Genomic DNA, 17,944 nt, shown 5'->3' with positions numbered 1-17,944 from the left:
AATCCGAAGCCTTTAAAAGAGACGAAGACTGGATGAGGGAACTCCTCTTGTCTTGCCCAGACTGGCATCACCATTCCAGGACCCTTGCACTTCCCTCTTTGGAGAAGAGGAAGGGGGTGAGAGAGCGCCTGCCTGCTCTCTACTCACTTTTTCCCCCTGGACCGTGCTGGCAGCCGGGCCTGGGTCCACAGACCAGGGACCCTTTCAGGCCCAGGAAGGTGAGCTCCAAGGATAGGTACTGGTGTGCTGGGGGGTTCGGGAACCTCGGGCAGAGGTTGCCCCCCATGCACTTGGCAACAGAAGCTGCAGTACTGGAAGTACCGCTAGCGAGAGTCCTAGGAGCCTTCTCCGTGGGAGAAGGCTGGCTGCTAGAAGCCCTACGGGACTTCTTGTGGATAAGTGAGGCAACCTCTTCTTCCTCTGCTTGTTAGTTTAGGAAGTACAGTACAAGGGAAGGAGGTGACAGCACCCCAACGAAGATGAAGACAAAGACGACGATGAAGACTCCCACTCCTCCTCTTATGGCCAAGGCTGGCCATTGACAGCAGGGTGTGGAGGAGGATGTCAACAAGTGAGGATGAAGTTGAAGGTAACACCTGAGAGCACATTACCAGAGGCAAGCGTTGTGTTATTAGAGCCACAGTGATGGCCCTCGAGCCGGTGGATACCATAACCATGGAAGTCGTCATGGTTGCAGTGGGTGCTGTTACGGGAAGGTGTTCTCAAGCCTTGAAGTCATAGAGCACACCAGAAACACTCAGCTCTCCCGAGAGGCCTATAGCCTAATTCCCTAGGGGGGCTCCACAACACCTAGTTCCTCACTGGGTGAGCGGGTTCCGTTCTCAGCTACCACTCTGTTGGTCGCGAGTTCGAATCTCCGACCGGCCAGTGAAGAACAAGAGGAATTTGTTTCTGGTGACAGAAATTCATTTCTCGCTATAATGTGGTTCGGATTCCACAATAAGCTGTAGGTCCCGCTGCTAGGTAACCAATTGGTTCTTAGCCACATAAAAATAAATCTAATCCTTCGGGCCAGCCCTAGGAGAGCTGTTAATCAACTCAGTGGTCTGGTTAAACTAAGATATACTTAATTTTTTCCACAACACCTGGAACAAAAGTGGGGTTAGGAGTGGCAATCCCCTTTCGCCCTGAGGAGGAGCACCATTCTGAGGACAACTCCCCCTCCGAGCGAAGGAGACGGCTGCAGAGTAGTCAAGCTGGTTTTCTTACCCCCATCCCTTCAGCGACTATACTGACAAAGCAGTAGGAGATGACAGAGGAGAAACCGCATCCTTAGAAGTGGTAAAAGCAAGTGGAAGTTTGGCTGGGGGAAGAAGGTACCAAAGAGAATCTTTGTTGTCACTGGCAGAGTATTGCACTCCGATGACACCACTGAAACTTTCTTCTAACGCCTCTTTTTCCTAGCAAACTTCACCCACTGTTCCGAAGACCAGGCTCAACACTCATTGTATGGGCTTAATTGGTTACAATCATGATTGTGGCATGATACACACAGGGCATGTGGGTCAATCTCAAGAGAGGAAAGGAATTGACTGCACAGTCTGTCCTTCCCAGACAGTTGCAAATTACCATATTTTCAGCCAAAAAACTGGAAAGAAAGAAAATGGCAGTTGGGAAGAGAAGAAAAGAAGAGGTCTTCATATGATGGGGGCCAGAAGCAAAGTGGAGTGCAGTCCAACAGATGGGCGGGGCTTCCCCGTACCCATTGGTAGTTAACGACCTTGTCTGACGGTTCAACAGCTGTTCCAGCCCACACTGGCAAGCTAAATCCTAGGCTATGTAAAGAACAAAGGTTTGTACTTGGGCTATGTAGGAAAAAAGTTTGGTAAATGTAAAGAAGGCTGCATGACGATACCCTACACCAATTAATGTTTTTGGCTAAACAAGATAGAAATGTGTATATAATGCCGTACATGTGAGACAACCAGAGAATACTACTGAGATAATGAGACATTTGCCGTTTTTGTTTATGGTTTTACGTTAACCAGAAATAGTTGGCCTTGGTCCTAGACACGGAGGAAGCTCCGCATGATGCCGTGTTTAAAAAGTGTCCCTTAGGGTATGGTGAATTTCTCATTATCTCTGACAATTTCTTAAATTTATCACCTGTACTGCATTATGAACACCATTTTCTTCACTGTTTAGCCCAAAAATCATTAAAAGAAGATAGACTCGTGCGGCCGTCTCCTAGACGTTTACCCAAAGGTTTGCCAATACACGTGATCTCCATCTATGCAGTCAGAGCTCTTCTGTAGCATTACCTTGGAGGGCTTCATGGGGGCACCCAGCACCTTCTGTGCAGTAATATTATCATCGACATATTAATCTAGGTAATATTTGTGAGCAATACCCAGGAACCTTTGAAAATTTGCACCACGATTGTTGCACAACATAAGTGATTAACTGAAACATCAGCAAAACCATGATTAACCTAGAGTAACCTAATAAAAAAACATGTTTATTAGGAACTGCGGCCATACTACTACTACTACCACTACTACTAAGTGAAGTATTGGCTTATAACTTCTACTCAGGAACTATCAGTTACAATAGCTTTGGTCTTACAATTCAAGACGCAACCATTCTTGTTAGGTGCACCATACAGGATACTGGTTTTGTGGCATTGCACAAGTTGAAAGATATCGACAGCACCATCTCCCGAATACTTAAACCTTACACCACCAATGCTTTGCGTTTATCTGTATATGAGAACGATCTATTTCGAACTTAACAATTTCAAGCAACTCGAATATTCGACGTATCAAGATTGTCGACATCATACCGCACCAATGCAACCAGTTTCCCATTCTTAACAAGAGATGTCCAAACGACTTCGGTCTTCATACAAATCGGGCTTTAAACAAGATCGACGTGTTAATTCTACATTACAGAACTTACTTTTACATTATAAAGATATATGATTCAGTGGAAGTAAATATCTTCGCTGAAAATAATTTTTCTTACAGCACAGTTTGAGTGGTTACGGTATAGCTGTAAGATCTCCCTTTCCCAACAAGAAAAACCATTGTTCGTCCATAGTAAATATTGAATCCGAAGTTGGGGATTTTGACTTCAGTTAATAATGAACACCTTCAGTAAAAAATACAACACACTAGATTGTTTGAAAACTTATCTCCCAGAATAGCGAATATCATCTTACAGTAGAATACATCACATTTGTCTTGAAAAACTGTTCCTCAAGAAACCATGGCCGTACATCAGAACTATTTCCTTCAAGCAACTTATCCCCTCATTTATTATTTAGGGTAATGAATATTTACTCAGACATTACAAAAGATCCATTTAAGAGGATACTAAATGTCATTAATGTCTCGTGGAGGGTCTGAAATATTGTTAATTGTCGCATTCCGCAATTCGCTTGTTTGTGTCATCCGCCATACTGGATTGGCAGCTCTCAGCGGCCACAACTTCCGGCTCACGTTGTATGTTCTGGGGTCACACAGTGTGGCAAGTATCCCTCCCTTAGAGCTCTGTAAGGTGTCATAATGTCGGAGAATAACGTGGCACCGGATTCGTGGGAGACGGCGGCCGATGAGCCGACGGAAACGCTTTCAAGTGGCTTCACGACCCTCAACGTCAACGCCCCGGTCTTCATCCCCAACGTGAATGCGCCAGTGTTCGTTCCCAGCTATATGGTGGAAACTCCTACTCAAAGTCGACCAACGGCGCCAGGTATACCTCAATGACCCAAACGAGATTGTTAAGGTGAATTGTTGTGTTCATTAGGAAGTCGCGGCCGACTGATACTATGGCAGTTTGCGCCTGATGATGTAGGTCATGCATGGCCCTTCCATGTGGGATGAGGTTTCCTCTCCTCTCCTCTCCTCCTCTCCTCTCCTCACAGATGGCTTTCCTCTAGAACTGCATGCGCCGTCTTTTCTCTCTAAATTCCCCTCCTTTATGAAGGAGTCATTGCAAAGAACTGTTGTTAGAAGATGGTCGTCCTGTAGGAAATCAGATTTTGTCTCGCCACCTGACGAGTGGATAGCCTGACCTGTTAACACATGGCATAGGATAGGATAGGATAGCCTGGTGCCTCGCGTCCGGTTTTCAAAGCCTGATCATTGGTCAGTTGTAGGCAAGTGTTTACAAGTAATCGGTGTTAATTGGCCATACATGTCTTTTGATGCTTCCTTAGGGTGTTTTTTTTTTTGTTTTGAAGTCACAATAGTAGTCATAGATTTGAATGTAGCCAAAGTATATTATATACCGTACAGAAACTTCAGGTCCGAGGTCTACCCAGACGTTCTCCTCAATGGTTTGGTCTTATAATTTTGGAGTGAATAGGTGAACAAGTGACATTATGACTGTGGGTCCGTAGGCATGGCCTACAGGTTAGTTTAACTGTGTGGACGAAATGAGCCAAGATGTGGTTATTGTGGGTTATATATTGGGAGCATATGGCGCTATAATGAGGCAAGGCAAATAGTCTTCGAGTCTTAGGCTCTTGTGTCAATTGTGATAAATCCATGTAAAGAAAGGATTGAGAAGAAGCTCTGTTGAATGAGTAGGGTATCAATTTATGATTTGTTCATTATGGTGTTGCTTCAGTTTCAGCTTCTTAACTTGAATCTTGAAAGTGTAGGGTAAAACAATGGGCATGAGACACATGGGTGGCAGAATTTTCACTTTTCGCTTTGTGTAACTGGAGAAATAGCAAAAAAATTAAACCTTTTAGAGAACCTTTAAAAAGATTGAAGCTTCAGTAACAAAATGAGCTATAGGAAACTGCCACACGAACTGATTTAAAATAAGCGTGTGAAGTCTCGTAAAGTGAGTGTTGAAGGCGATTTTGAATCCAATGTGGCGGCCTCCCAAATACCAAGACAAAATGAATTGCGATTGGACACTTCCTTCCAGCGCTCATTTAACGGTGCACCGAACACTAATTGTGTATATATATATATATATATATATATGTAATGTTTGTAGATATTGCTCAAGACTTTAGTTGTAATCTGCACAAAAAAACATTTTGTTGTCTCTGCTAGTGGAAATATGAGACAGGGAATTCCCATCTGTCCTGTGGTTGAACTGAGATGCATTTTTACCTTTAATCCCTGCTTTCATCCTTAGGCACATCACAGCTGAAGCTCCACAGTGCTTATTTGATTGTAATTATGCACTCATAATACCACCTAAAATATGTGAGAATGTTTGTTTACAGCACTTTACTCCATCAAAGTAGCGAAACTATTACGGGAACAATTTTCCAGCCCCACTGTACATCTGGCTGCCACAGACATCCAAAAGTGGGCAACGCATTAGTGAACTGTTTACAATAGAAATGTTTGTTCCGACACGATGTACAAACCGTCAGTCCTTTACATTAGGAATTACTTTCGGGCGTAGGCTGGAAACGGCTGTTAAACTCTTGAGCAAGGTGGTTAGGCGGTAACTATCGCCAGGTAGGCGGGAATACCCACCTGCCCGGATGTAAACATTCCAGTTTGGTTTCGGCCGTAATGCGTTGCTGATGTGTTTTCGTTCTCTTTGCCTGACTCGTTAAGCTCTTATTATCCCGGTGGGATCTTTCTGTATTTTTATTTATGTATATGTGTGTTTGATATTTATTAATACAAACCCACGATTTGTAATAACCCTGCATAAGCTGTGTCTTGGGTTTGACGGCCAAGGGCGTTATTGGAGAAGCGTAACCAAGTGATAATGCTTCTCTTCCAGCAGCCCTTTACGTAAATATTGAAGGCACCCCTGTACATTCGGAGGTATAGTTTGGGACGTATTATCTTCACTCCCGTACATTGATTGGGACGTAAGAGTTCGTTCCCTTCTTGGGCTTCCGCCCTCCGTGTATAAGGGGCATCACTAATTCCTTCCTACTTATGCTGAGTGTTGCTCACCGCCTGTGCTTGGAGAACTGGGGGCTGGGTGGGAGGTTGCGGGTGTCGTCGATAAGTTCCGCTTCCACTGCACCCTTCGTGGCCTTCTCTCCATCCTTTTTTCTCTTCCTGTAGGTTCTTCCTTCTCCTCTTTAGTAGATCTCTCTCCTTGGCCCTCTTCGCTTGCTCGTTGGGCGAAGACCAGGGGCAGGGAGCGATCGGGCGACCCCTTGTAGAGTACCACCTCCCGCTGTGTAGGGCAGTTCCCCTTGTAGTGAGAGGAGTCTCCCTTTACTAATCGTCTTTGCTTTTCTTTCAGGTTGAAAGTGAGCATTGCAGACACAGCAGTAGTTGGCGGGATATATCAAAGGATATCTCGCATGAAGCAGTCCCGACATTCATTCAGTGTTGCTTTGGGATCGACCACAATACCTGGTTAGATGACATATTTTCACGTCGGGATCGCTCTGACTCTGTTCCCACCAATGTGGATCGATCACTGTCATTGCTGTACCTTGTGTTATGCTCTTGTCAACTCGACGACAGTCTCTGGGCTGCTCTTCCTGGTCTCCTGCCACAGCCGGCCTGATCGTTCCTGTCGCTGCTGGTGACTTTCATGTGACATTTCTGTCCGTTGCAGTAGCTCCTGCCTTCCGAACCGCTAACGGGTGTCCTGATCGTGCCTGCTATTTCTCTTAGTGTCGTGCCCAGGACTGCTTCTGTTGTGTTCCTGCCAGCTGCCCTGGAGGTTACGATGTCTGCCATCTTGTAGATGATGTCAGCGTGAAGGGGAATGAAGTTGCCTTGTGGAAGTGACGTTCCTGGCCATTGTGATAGCTCCTGCCCTCCGAACCTCTGCCATAGCTCCTGCATCGGCTGTCCTGATCATGCCTGCCGCTTCTGCTGGCGGTCGTGCCCGGGACCGCTTCCGTTGTGTTCCTGCCAGCTGCCCAAGGGGTTACGATGTCCGCCATCCAGTAGAAGATGTCGGCGTGAAGATGAAAGAAGTCGCCCTGTTGAAGTGATGTTCCTGGCCGTTGCAGTAGCTCCTGCCTTCCAAACCGCTGCTGTAGCTCCTGCATCGACTGTCCTGATCATGCCTGCTGCTTCTGCTGGTGGTGGTGTCCTGGGCCACATCCGTTGAGTTCCTGCTGGACTGCCCTGGAGGTTACGATGTTTCGTGTCCACCATCCTGCAGAAGATGTCAGAGTGGAGGTGAAGGAAGTCGCCCTGTGGAAGTAGCCGCCGTCTTTTTCATCTCATCTTCGATTTCGTCTTGTGCTGCGTCTTCCCTTTCTCTCCCAAGGTCCAAGGGGGTCTCGAGAATCGGACAGACCTCCATCGGCCGAAGGAGAGGAAGGCTGTTTCTTCCCCTTGATGCCCTTGGACGTCTAGGGAATACCTCCTTCTGAGGAGGCAGTGGGTCTCTCGGCTCTTCCCGACCTTCGGGTTCAGAAACCGATTTGCATAGCCCTGGGTTTTTTTGTTTTAGAAGCTGCGGGCACGCAGACCTCGGTTTGCGATCCCATTCCCAGCCCTGGATGTTCCGCCTCTTAAGACTGGGGGCTGCTTCGGGCGCTCGTTCGCTAGCCGCTCCGAGTTCTCGAGATTCTATGGAATATCAAGTATCCCGATCTGGTCTGGAGAGATTTTCCTCGGCCCAGTTCAGGAGCAGTGCAAGAGAAAGGGCCGAGGCACCCAGGTGTCTCGGCTCCTCTTCCTGCCAGCACCGCAAGCACTCCCCGAGTGCTTGCCAGTGCTCGGTCGGGTTCCCGGCCTGGTGTCTCAATCCTGTCTGTTCGAACATCAGAAGAAGCAGGGAAGAGATTCCCTTTGGGAGTCCTGCAGGACTTCTAAGGAACCCATTCTCTTCTGGGAGACAAGTTTCTCTCGTTGGCTCCTCCTGCCCTCGGGCGGGAACCGATTCGCATTCTCCAGTGGGATCTTGCGTTTCGGGGACCACGAGAGCGCGGCCTCTCGAGGCCACACCCTCGTTGCCAGTCTTGGAAGTCTGCGTCTAAGACTGGTTCTGTGCTTGGCTCTTTTGATCTATTAGGAAACAAAGCAGCTGCTCCCGATTTCTGGAAGTCTCGTCGGTAGCTCAAATTCTATGAATCGAGCGCTCTCCTGACGAGAGACAGTGTCGAGACACCCAGGTGTCTGGTTGCTGGGACACCCAGGTGTCTGGTTGCCGGGACACCCAGGTGTCTGGTGTCTGGTTGCTGGGACGCCCTGGTGTCTGGGTGCCGAGACACCGCCAGCTGCTTCGGTTGCTCGGCCGGGCTTCATTCTTGTGTCTTGAACTTTAGGGTTCAAGCATGCAAGATAGCAGACACAGAATTCCCCTTTGAACCTTCTTCTCGAGGGGCCTCGGCCTCAAAGGAGTTTAGAGTTCGGGAAACTAGGAATTGTTCACAGCAGACGAGTGTGGTCTGCCCAGTTAAGATAGTGTTTGCGCGCTCGGCTCGGCCCCTGGTCGCGCTTACGAGACTGGCTCAGCTCAGCTCGGCTTGGCTTGCCAGACTGGCTCATCTCGACTCGACTCAGCTTGCCAGACTGGCTCAGCTCGGCTCGCCCCACCTGCCTCCCAGTCCGCCACATACCAGCCAGCTGGATTGTGTTCGCGTGATTGGCTCGGCTTGGCTCGGCCCTACTCAGTTTTTTCCGATTCGGGTTCTCGGCTATGTTCGAGAGAACTTTTTGTTCTTCCCAGGAAAGCGCTTTGCCACGGCACAAGTGCTCTTCTTCCCCCGTGTGGCAGTAATCGCCTTCGGTTGATTATCGCTCATGGTCCACCTCTCCTGCTTATCTTACTGGCAGGACAGGTAGGGATACTCTTTCTCCTCATTTGTTCCCTTCTCCTCTCAGTTGTTCCGAGAGGTGCGAGATGGACATAGAGAGCTCCGACAAAATTATCTTCGGAGTTCGGCTGCCTGGCGTGCTTTGAGTGTCAGCCCCCCGATTCTCTCGTAGTATAACCAGGTAGCTGAGGAGGGTTTCATGGGATCTGTCAAAGTCTCCCTCCAAGAGGAGAGGTACAGGAGTTTCAGTTTTGGAAACAGCTAGGGTCTTCCTCTTCAAGTTGCGATCGCCCCCTAGTTTTCAGAGAACTTTGTGCTGACGAATCGACACAAGGATCCCCTGGACAGGACCGCGGCTCCCCAATGAATAACCTTCATCACTCACAACCCTTGCAGTTCCCGAGGGACCGAGAGTGTCGGGGACCGCTGCGGTCCTGGCTTCCGAGAGCGTTCTTGACCTGATGAATTCTTTTCTTCAAGGAGTTAATTCAGGTCAAGACACCAAGCTTCCACCCCTGCCTCGACAGAATATGAATTTTTCTTGCCTCGGAGGGTCTTGCCGACGGCAGTTTTTTGGGCAATTCTGGTGCTAAGAAGAAGGACTTTGTCCCAATTTGGATCTCCAGTTTCGTAAGTCCCGAGTTGGCTCAACCCTTAGGAACGAACCTTTACTTGGTTCTGCCTTTCTCTTTCAGAGATTTGCCAGATACCTCAGTAATCAAGTTTGTACCAGGGACACTGACTTGTCCTTTGGACAATGGCAAAGAACTTTGGGTCTTGGTCATCTCGACTCGACCTTGAGTTCAAGCCAGCCCCCTCAACTCCTTATCTAAGAAGTCCTAGGCTTCAGAAGAAGATTGCAACTGCTGATGCCTGGACGAAATGATACTTATCGAGTCTCTGGGACTGGCAGCAACATTGCCGAGACCTGGGAATGGATCCCTTCAGGAGAAGTATCTATTTCCCTTAGGTCTCGGCAATTCTTTCCATCGAACTTCCATCCCGCCTCTCCCCTGCTCCCGATTCGGGAAATGCCAGCCCGGCTAGAGCTAATTGGCTCAGTACCCTGTCATCTTGCAGAAGCTTCCCCATGGCGGAGAATGGCAAGTCTGCTTCCTTTCCTCTTCGATGTATGAGGAAAGAGTTAGGCTAATGCTTGATTGAAGGAACCTTCGAATATGCTTGCATATTCCCCTCACATCTTGTGTCTACTTACGGATTCACAGATTGAGGAATAGGCGCACACTGGTAAGACCTTGTCTTGAAGTTGTGTGACCGAGACGATTAGTACCTTCTTGTTACCATCCTGGGCTCAGGGCAGCCTTTTGGCTGTCCGAGAATTCAGGATGGGTTTTGCAGCACTCGCTGGTTTCGTTGAACAACAAAACCACAGTAGTGGCATTTGTCGAGGTAGTCGTTTTTTCCTCCTGTTTCATCTCAACATTTGCAGGTACTTGAGTGTTGTTCTATTGCACACTCAACAGCTCATTTAACCAGATGCATTCCTGGTGGGGATGTATTGGTAGACAAGCCTGGCCTTGGGTTTGAGTGATCGGGACAGAACATGCTGCTCACTCTTTTTTTCACGAAGATACATGCAGAGACTACTTGACTGAGAAATCCCTACCGTCCTTCTGTTGCCTCCCTGCACACAAATCGGTAGTTTTTTCTTGCTCCTTCATACCAGACCAGGGGCCACTCCGGTGAGGCATGCTGTCTTTTTGGGGAAAACTCTATATCGACGTTTTTTCCCTCTGTATGTGTCCATTTCACCATGGGTTCACAAACATTGCTCACCCCGGATTACAGACAAGTACTTGAAGACTTCGCCTTCATCCGACCTGATTGCCGAGGCATCGAGAAGTAGTCTGCTTGACCCAACCTCCTGTAGCAGCTACACAAGAAGCGGTTCTTGAGGCAGTACATCCCTGTGTTCTGGACTGGGAGACTTTCAAGCTTTCTCGCTGAGCAGCAACGGATATAGCTGGATATCCCTTGAAGTCCTCTGCAACACTGTCCCAGGGACTGGATCCGTCTTCGCTGGAGGGTGTCGTCGGAACTTATTCTCGGGTCAGAGTCGCTCGTCAAGTCTGGGCTTCCTGGTCTTCTCCACCAAGGGTTGCTTCTCTCCATTTCATTTGTGAAGAACGTAGGCCCTTGCGACCTAGTCTTCTATCTGAAGTAGCCTTTGTCTCCTCAGTCGAGAGTTAGCTACGGACGAGAAGCTTCTTCAGTCATGCCATCCCAGGGAACTGTTCCTTGGGTAGCATGTGACTATTGTTTAGGGTTCCTGTCCGTGCTCTGTATGTGCCTTACGAGAGTCGTTGGATAGAGATGTGCCCTCTTAGGACCATCTCTCATCTTACTCTGGCCTTGGCGTAGAAGATGGAAGAACAGGGATGGGGATCATACCTCGACTCCTTCTCGGATGTCGTAGGTGGACTCCGAATCCATTGGCATCTACTGTCGGGTTCGAGTCCTTCTTGTTCCCATCCTCCTTGGACTTTGTGTTGATGATCCAGATCAATTTGGTATTTTGTCCTATTAGGGAGCTGTGGTACTTTCCGAAAGGCTTGACATTCCTAACCTGGAGGTCGTCAACATTTTCGCTAGTACTGTCTCTCCCAAGGAAGAAGTGTCTGAGGACACATCTTCCTCCTGACTTCGTGAAGCGATCAAACGAGGTACTCGGCAGCTGACGACGACGATACTGGTACCTTCCACCCGACATTTGATCTTGCAGTTCCTACACTCCGATCAATATGTCAGAGGCATGGTACCCCTCGCTCTTTCGACCAGGAGGAGTACCCCAAGTGTGCAGAACTCCAGTCAGTTCAGGAGACTCACTCAGATTCCTCCCTCCAACCAGTGAGTCTTCCTAATGTAAAGGACCAACGGTTTGTATATCGTGTTGGAACAAATCACAATTTTTGAAAGTAAATTGTATTTTTCCTAACTATACAAACCTAAGGTCCTTTACATTACATACTATTTTACATACTATGCCCACCTCATGCCACCCCTCAATCTGAACCTGGACCGAAAGGCAAACTGGAGTGTTTACATTCGGGCAGGCTGGTATTCCCGCCTACCTGGTGGTAGTTACTGCCTAACCACCTTGCTCAGGAGTTTAACGGCCGTTTCCAGCCTACACCTGAAAGTAATTCCTAATGTAACGGATGTCATGTTTGTATTGTTAGGAAAAATACAATTTACTTTCAAAAATTTTTAATAGTTTAAACACAAGAAAAATCCTGTAAAAATGCTTATACCTGAGTATTTTAATAGTTTTATCACAAAAAGTGCATTTATTCATGAAAATTATATGAAAATACAGTAATTAGTGAATATTTCTCAGTGAAAAATACCACGAATGGGTGAAATTTCCGCGAATAATGGGTAGGTATGTTCCACAGAGAAACCTGTGAAACGTGAGAACGTGAAAATTTGGGGTTAATCTACTTGATTCTGCTTTTCTTTGTTTGTTCCGACACAGTATACAAACCATCGGCCCTTTACATTAGGAATTACTTTCAGTGGAGCTGGAAACGGCCGTTGAACTTTCGAACAAAGTGGTTAGGCAGTTAACTACTGTCCAGGAGGCAGGAGTACCACCTGCCTGGATGTAAACATTCCCATTTGCTTTCAGCAAATGGAGTTCACTGTACTACCTTCCTCACATCACTAGGTTTCCATAACCCCTGTGGCTAGCCCGCGCAGCGCAACATTACCACCTGCCAGAACACACGAGCTTGCCAAGAATCTTTCAAAATGCTGATAAGGCGTGAAGCGCTGTTCCGCCACCCCCAAACTGAAAGCAGAAATGTTAAAAAAAGTAGTGTCTATTCTAATATAGGTAGGGAGTAGCCTAATCGATGTTTCTTATGTCGGCTACAAGTAGCCTAGGCTAGCGGTGTCTGTAGGTCCATCAGGGTAGACTACCCAAATGTTGTAGCCCGTTGTAAGTAGAGTGGCAGGACAACATTTTGTGTGCAGAGTATTGGGTCAGCCTCATGTATATAGTGTAGCAGGTCAGCCTCACCTCTGTAGAGTAGTCGGTCAACCTCTTGTATGTGGACTAGCAGGTCAGAAAATTGGGAATTCCATACGTTATGGGCGGTGTAAAACCTGTCTGTTGCTTCCCCCACCCAAAACCCCAGTTCCCAACAGGGTCCCCTTATCATTAGTAGTATTCAGGGTACCACTGTAGTTCTTGAGAATAATAACGAGCCAGTTGAAAAGAAAATACTATTAGACTCACTTAAAAAGAGATACCCCTAAGTACAGGATTGTGAAATATATGATCTGCCAAGTAAACAGATAAATAAACAAATCTCAAAAATCCCAAAAATGAAATTTGAGGTCAAAATCTACCTCAGAAAAAAATATTAGGCCAAACCAGAGAAGTAAGACCATACATCCCAAAGCCACTACTGTATAGTGTAAAAACTGTAGTAAATATGGACATGAGAAAAAATATTGTCGAAATGAACTTGTGTGCACGTATTGTGGATATGAAGAACACGCCACACGATGGAAGTGCAGCGAACCAAAGTGTATAAACTGTGGGCAAGACCATCATGCAAGATCCAAAGAATGTATGTGTATGTTTAAAAAGAAAGAACTGGAATGTCTGTAAAAGAAGCTAAATTAGAAGAGGCATTCAAGATCCGTCTAAGAAACGTATATATTCTTCAGTAACAGCCACCAATAATGAAACAAAAATACATACAAGCAGAGAACAGAAAAGTAAGTCTCAGGAAGAAAGCAATGCTTTAGAAATAAAAACTAAAATGGTAAAAAGTAAAGATACAGGTACAATTGGGATGGATAATATTTTATCCAGTTCATTTGAAATATTAATGCAAAAAATAGGAACATAGGAGGATACTACTACAGAAGTAACAGAAAAGGGTCATGATGCAGTGGAAATTAAAGATAAAAATAAAGGCCTTTGGAGAGAACACCACCCAAAACGAAAAAACCGACTGTAATTACAGCAACATCGGTTAAACCAAAGAAAAAGGATATGAAGGAAAAACAAAAACAAACTAAGAATATACCTTTATCTCCTAAAATAATAGTAAAATCTATGGATACAGATATCCAAAACACTGAAGTTAAAGATAACAATGACTAGCCAAGGGAGAAGAGATTACTCCATCACCAATTATTGGTACAAGAGCAAACGAAACAAGGAGTGTACATAAAAACACATGTGGATGTAATGATTATTTTGTAGAATTGTGCAGTAATAACAAAAGATGGTTTAACAAGCATTATAAGAAATTTTATGAAATATAAAAAAGAAGAAACCACAGATTTGAGTACCTATGAAAAAGGTTGCATGTGAAATCCAAGTTGATAATATAAAAAAAGAGTAAAACTCGACTGCTATAATAAAATATTTTCCATAACCATATACAATGGAACATAAATGGTCTGCAGACCAGATTACACCAAGGAGAAATACAACTATTACTAAAAGAGTACGAACCAAAGATATTATGTTTACATGTCAACAAAACAATATCAACAATGGGTAAATATACCCTACCATCTACAGCTAGAAAGGAAGAAGGTACTGTACTGCTATACTGTATATGTACATAAAAGTATGTTATGACATAGTACCTGTAAACTTTACTAATCTCCAAATATCAAGTGTTGGAATACGAATAAAAAATCAAAACTGTGTTATCTATAATTTATACAGCCAACCTAATAAAAATTACAACATTGACATTATTAATAATTCTGTAGGTTTGTCAAGGAACCTACATTCATAGTAAGTGATTTTAATGCCCACAACCCGATGTGGGACTGTAATTGTACAGGCTCAAATAGAGCAGGAAGTAAAATAGAAGAATTCATAGATTCATATGACATGTGGTGTGTAAATGATAACGAAATCAGCACATATTTTTCTAAAACATAAAACATTTTCCTCAATCAGCTTAACTCTGTGCGCAGTAAACATAGTAGACAGATTGGATTGGAATACAGTTGACAACTTGCACACAAGTGATCATTTCCCAGTATTAATTTCATTATTTTTTACAAAATAATCCTGCCAAGCATGTCCCTCAATATAACATTTATAAAGCAGGTTGGGAGCGATATGAATTCCACACTAGAAATATCCCACGATTTGAATATTTAAAAGATCGTTATGAAACTAATAAATTTCTTGTTGATTTCACTAAAAATGCTGCTGATAAAGCAATACCAAAATCAAAAGCTCATCCAACAAAACAGTCCCATGATGGTCTGAAAAACTAACAGAATCATTAAAAATAAGACATCAAATTGGAAGACGGTTAGGTAATTTGAATAGGAAGTTCTGTAAAATAAATAAAACATTACCAATAATAGAAGAAATTTTACAAAAACTGACCATATTATTATTAGAAATTGATACATTAAAACCTCTATATAACAAAATATCTGCAAAATTTAAAAGAGAAGTAAGGAAGAATCATGTCATGGAGGAAATATGTATCAGATCTCTCAAATAATACTCCCATACAAAAAATATGGGAAAAATTCATTCAGGAAAACAAATGGTACCCATGTTAAACCAACCAGACATGTGCCATAATAAAAGATGGGAAAAGAATACTTGATCCTAAAGAAATAACTAATGTAATAGAAAATGTAGCAGCAGTAAGTAGTGACGAGAATTTGGATGAGCATTTCCGCACAAGAAAAAATAGTATAGAATTGATAACAATAAATTTTGAAACAATAAAAGATGTATATTATAATAGAAAATTTAATATGTAAGAGTTAGAATTTCCTTTGTTGTTCAGCAATAAATCTGCCCCTGGAGTGACAGTATTTGTTCTGAAATGATCTGCCATTTAGCACCTTTGGCAAAGACATACTTGGAGTTTTATAACCACTTATGGCTTCAAATTTATTTCCTAATGAATGGTGTAAAGCTATAATTATTCCTATCCCCAAACCTTGAAAATATCCTGTTAATGTAAACAATTAAAGACCAAGTTCTTTAATAAGTTGTTTATGCAAATTACTAGAAAAAATAGTAAATGGTCGACTAACATGGCACATTCAAGAAATAAAATGTTGACTCCCACTCAATTTGGGTCACAATGTAACAGATGTACACTGGATTCTCTGTCTAACTTTGAAGACCACATAAGAAGTGGATTTGGACGAACGTAAATTACTGCAGCTGTCTTTTTTGACATTGAAAAGGCATACGATACTACATGGAGATATGCAATATTAAAAACGTTACACAAAAACAGTATCCTTGGACATTTACCTAGGTTTATCAAAAATCCTCTGACAAATGGCACTTTTCAAGTGAAAATTGATAAAGTATTGTCAAGTACATTTCCACTTGAAAATGGTGTTCCACAAGGAAGCATCCTTAGTGGCACACTGTTTACTCTAGCAATAAATGATATCAGTAATAATCTACCTATTGGAATTAAAAGTAACTTGTATATGGATGATTTTGCCATATATTATTTAGCATCTCGGATAAAACATGCAGAGGGAGTCATTAATAAAGCTATAATAAAAACTGATGAATGGGCCTCATCTGTATGCTTCAAATTGTCTATACAAAAGACTCAAGCAGTAATGTGTTATAAAAATAAAAAGTGGAAAAAAGATGAATTAGATTTTAAAAAAAAAGAAATCATTCCATACCAACTGGCCAAACAGCAAAATTTTTAGGATTAGTATTTGATACTCACTTGAACTAGAAAGCCCATATAACATACATGAAATCAAAATGTAAAAGAGAATTAAACCTATTAAAAACTATCAAACACTACTTGGGGAACTGATAGACATACCTTTGCTGTACTGGATAAAGCAACAGTGCTGTCCATCATTGATTATGGAAGCGAAATATATGGCTTGGCATCAGACGCAATGCTGAAAACATTAGACCCAGTTCATAATGAAGGCCTTAGAATATGTTCAGGAGCTTTTCAATCCTCACCAACGTTGTCTTTACAAAATGAATGTGGTGAACTACCTCAGTCTCTCCATAGAGAGCTAGTAACAATGAAGAGTGCTCTGAAAATTCAGACAAGTGATTCTCCAACCAAAAAATTGTTTGGATTAAGAGATGTATTTATAAACAGTCATCCACCTCCCTTCCCAATTAGAGCTAGAAGATTGTTTGAGTCACTAAATGTAAATATACAATTACCTTAAATATTAAAAGTACCTCCTCCTTGGACAATGAATAAAATGAGAATTTGTACAGACAGAATATTTATCAAAAAATTATTCATATACCCCGGAACACCATAGACAACATAGAGTAGAACATATAATCCGAAAAGGTCCACATTATGCAATATACACCAACGGATCTAAGCCACAATACAGAGTGGGATATGCTGCAGTATCCCCAGACAAAATGAATCGGTTCTGTCTACCAGATAACGCCTCAGTATTTACAGCTAGGGTATGTGCAATAGCATTAGCCATGAAGATAGAGAAGCCACATGTAATAATTTTGTGATTTATAGTGACTCCAGAACTGCTATAGAAGCCATTCAAAGCTTTAATAAAAAAATATTGTACAACAAATTAAGTTTTCCCTCCGTAAATTGTTTAATAATGAAAAAAATATAAAAATATGTTGGATCCCTGCCCATGTAGGGATTAAAGGAAATGAAGAGGCTGATAAAGCAGCCAAAGAAGCAGTCCACATGACAGGAGCAAATGTAAACGTCCCTATTAGTGATTATATAAGATATATAAAAAACAACCATTTTAAATAAATGGCAAATTATATGGAATGAAGAACCTGCAAATAATAAAAGATAAAATCCAGTGTCGGAAAATGGAGTTCGTCATATCAGGGAATAATTCTGATGCGTCTTCGAATGGGCCATACTCGTTGACACATGGACACTTAATGAACAGTCCATATGGCCCTCCTCCCAAATGCCCAGATTCCAGTGTTGATAACTGTGAAACATCAGTGAAGGAAATTTTGTCAGAATCAATTACATTTTCAGTAATACCAATTTTAATGTTCATGAGAAGCTGTGATTTAATTGATAAAATATAAAAAGCAAATATAGAAATATGAAAAGCCTTAGGGGTCTACAGTAAACCCCCTGTATTCATGGGGGATGCGTACCCGCAAATACTTAGAACCCTTCTAAAGACACTTGGATCTGCTTATTTTGATAGTTAAAAAAAAAGAAAGCTTCTACAGGTATTATCCTACTTACAATGGGGTTAGGTTCCAATAAAACCCAT

General features: G+C 43.4%; 2 protein-coding genes across 14 annotated transcripts in view; one reads left to right on the top strand and one right to left on the bottom strand.

The window, feature by feature from the left end:
- Positions 1 to 3,038, bottom strand: part of LOC136851844 (nitric oxide-associated protein 1) — a 447,511-nt gene extending 444,473 nt beyond the window's left edge. For 5 of the 13 annotated variants that reach the window (XM_067126159.1, XM_067126231.1, XM_067126247.1 and 2 more), the window contains exon 1: positions 2,754 to 2,813. In XM_067126159.1, coding sequence (XP_066982260.1) covers positions 2,754 to 2,801 — 48 coding nt within the window. In that variant the 5' untranslated portion in view covers positions 2,802 to 2,813. Of the gene's footprint in view, positions 1 to 2,586; positions 2,846 to 2,919 lie in introns of those variants that run through there. The other 8 variants (XM_067126208.1, XM_067126223.1, XM_067126177.1 and 5 more) reach the window with 4 other exon arrangements.
- The window catches only part of eRF3 (eukaryotic translation release factor 3), a 252,916-nt gene continuing 237,987 nt past the window's right edge, over positions 3,016 to 17,944 (top strand). The window contains exon 1 of the mRNA XM_067126266.1: positions 3,016 to 3,714. Within this exon, the coding sequence (XP_066982367.1) occupies positions 3,528 to 3,714 (187 nt within the window). The 5' untranslated portion in view covers positions 3,016 to 3,527. The remainder of the gene's footprint in view (positions 3,715 to 17,944) is intronic.

This window comes from Macrobrachium rosenbergii, chromosome 3 (genome assembly GCF_040412425.1).
Source record: "Macrobrachium rosenbergii isolate ZJJX-2024 chromosome 3, ASM4041242v1, whole genome shotgun sequence".
Lineage (NCBI taxonomy): Eukaryota > Metazoa > Arthropoda > Malacostraca > Decapoda > Palaemonidae > Macrobrachium > Macrobrachium rosenbergii.
The sequence above is the reverse complement of the archived record's forward strand: the minus strand, read 5'-3'. Positions and strand labels throughout refer to the sequence as shown.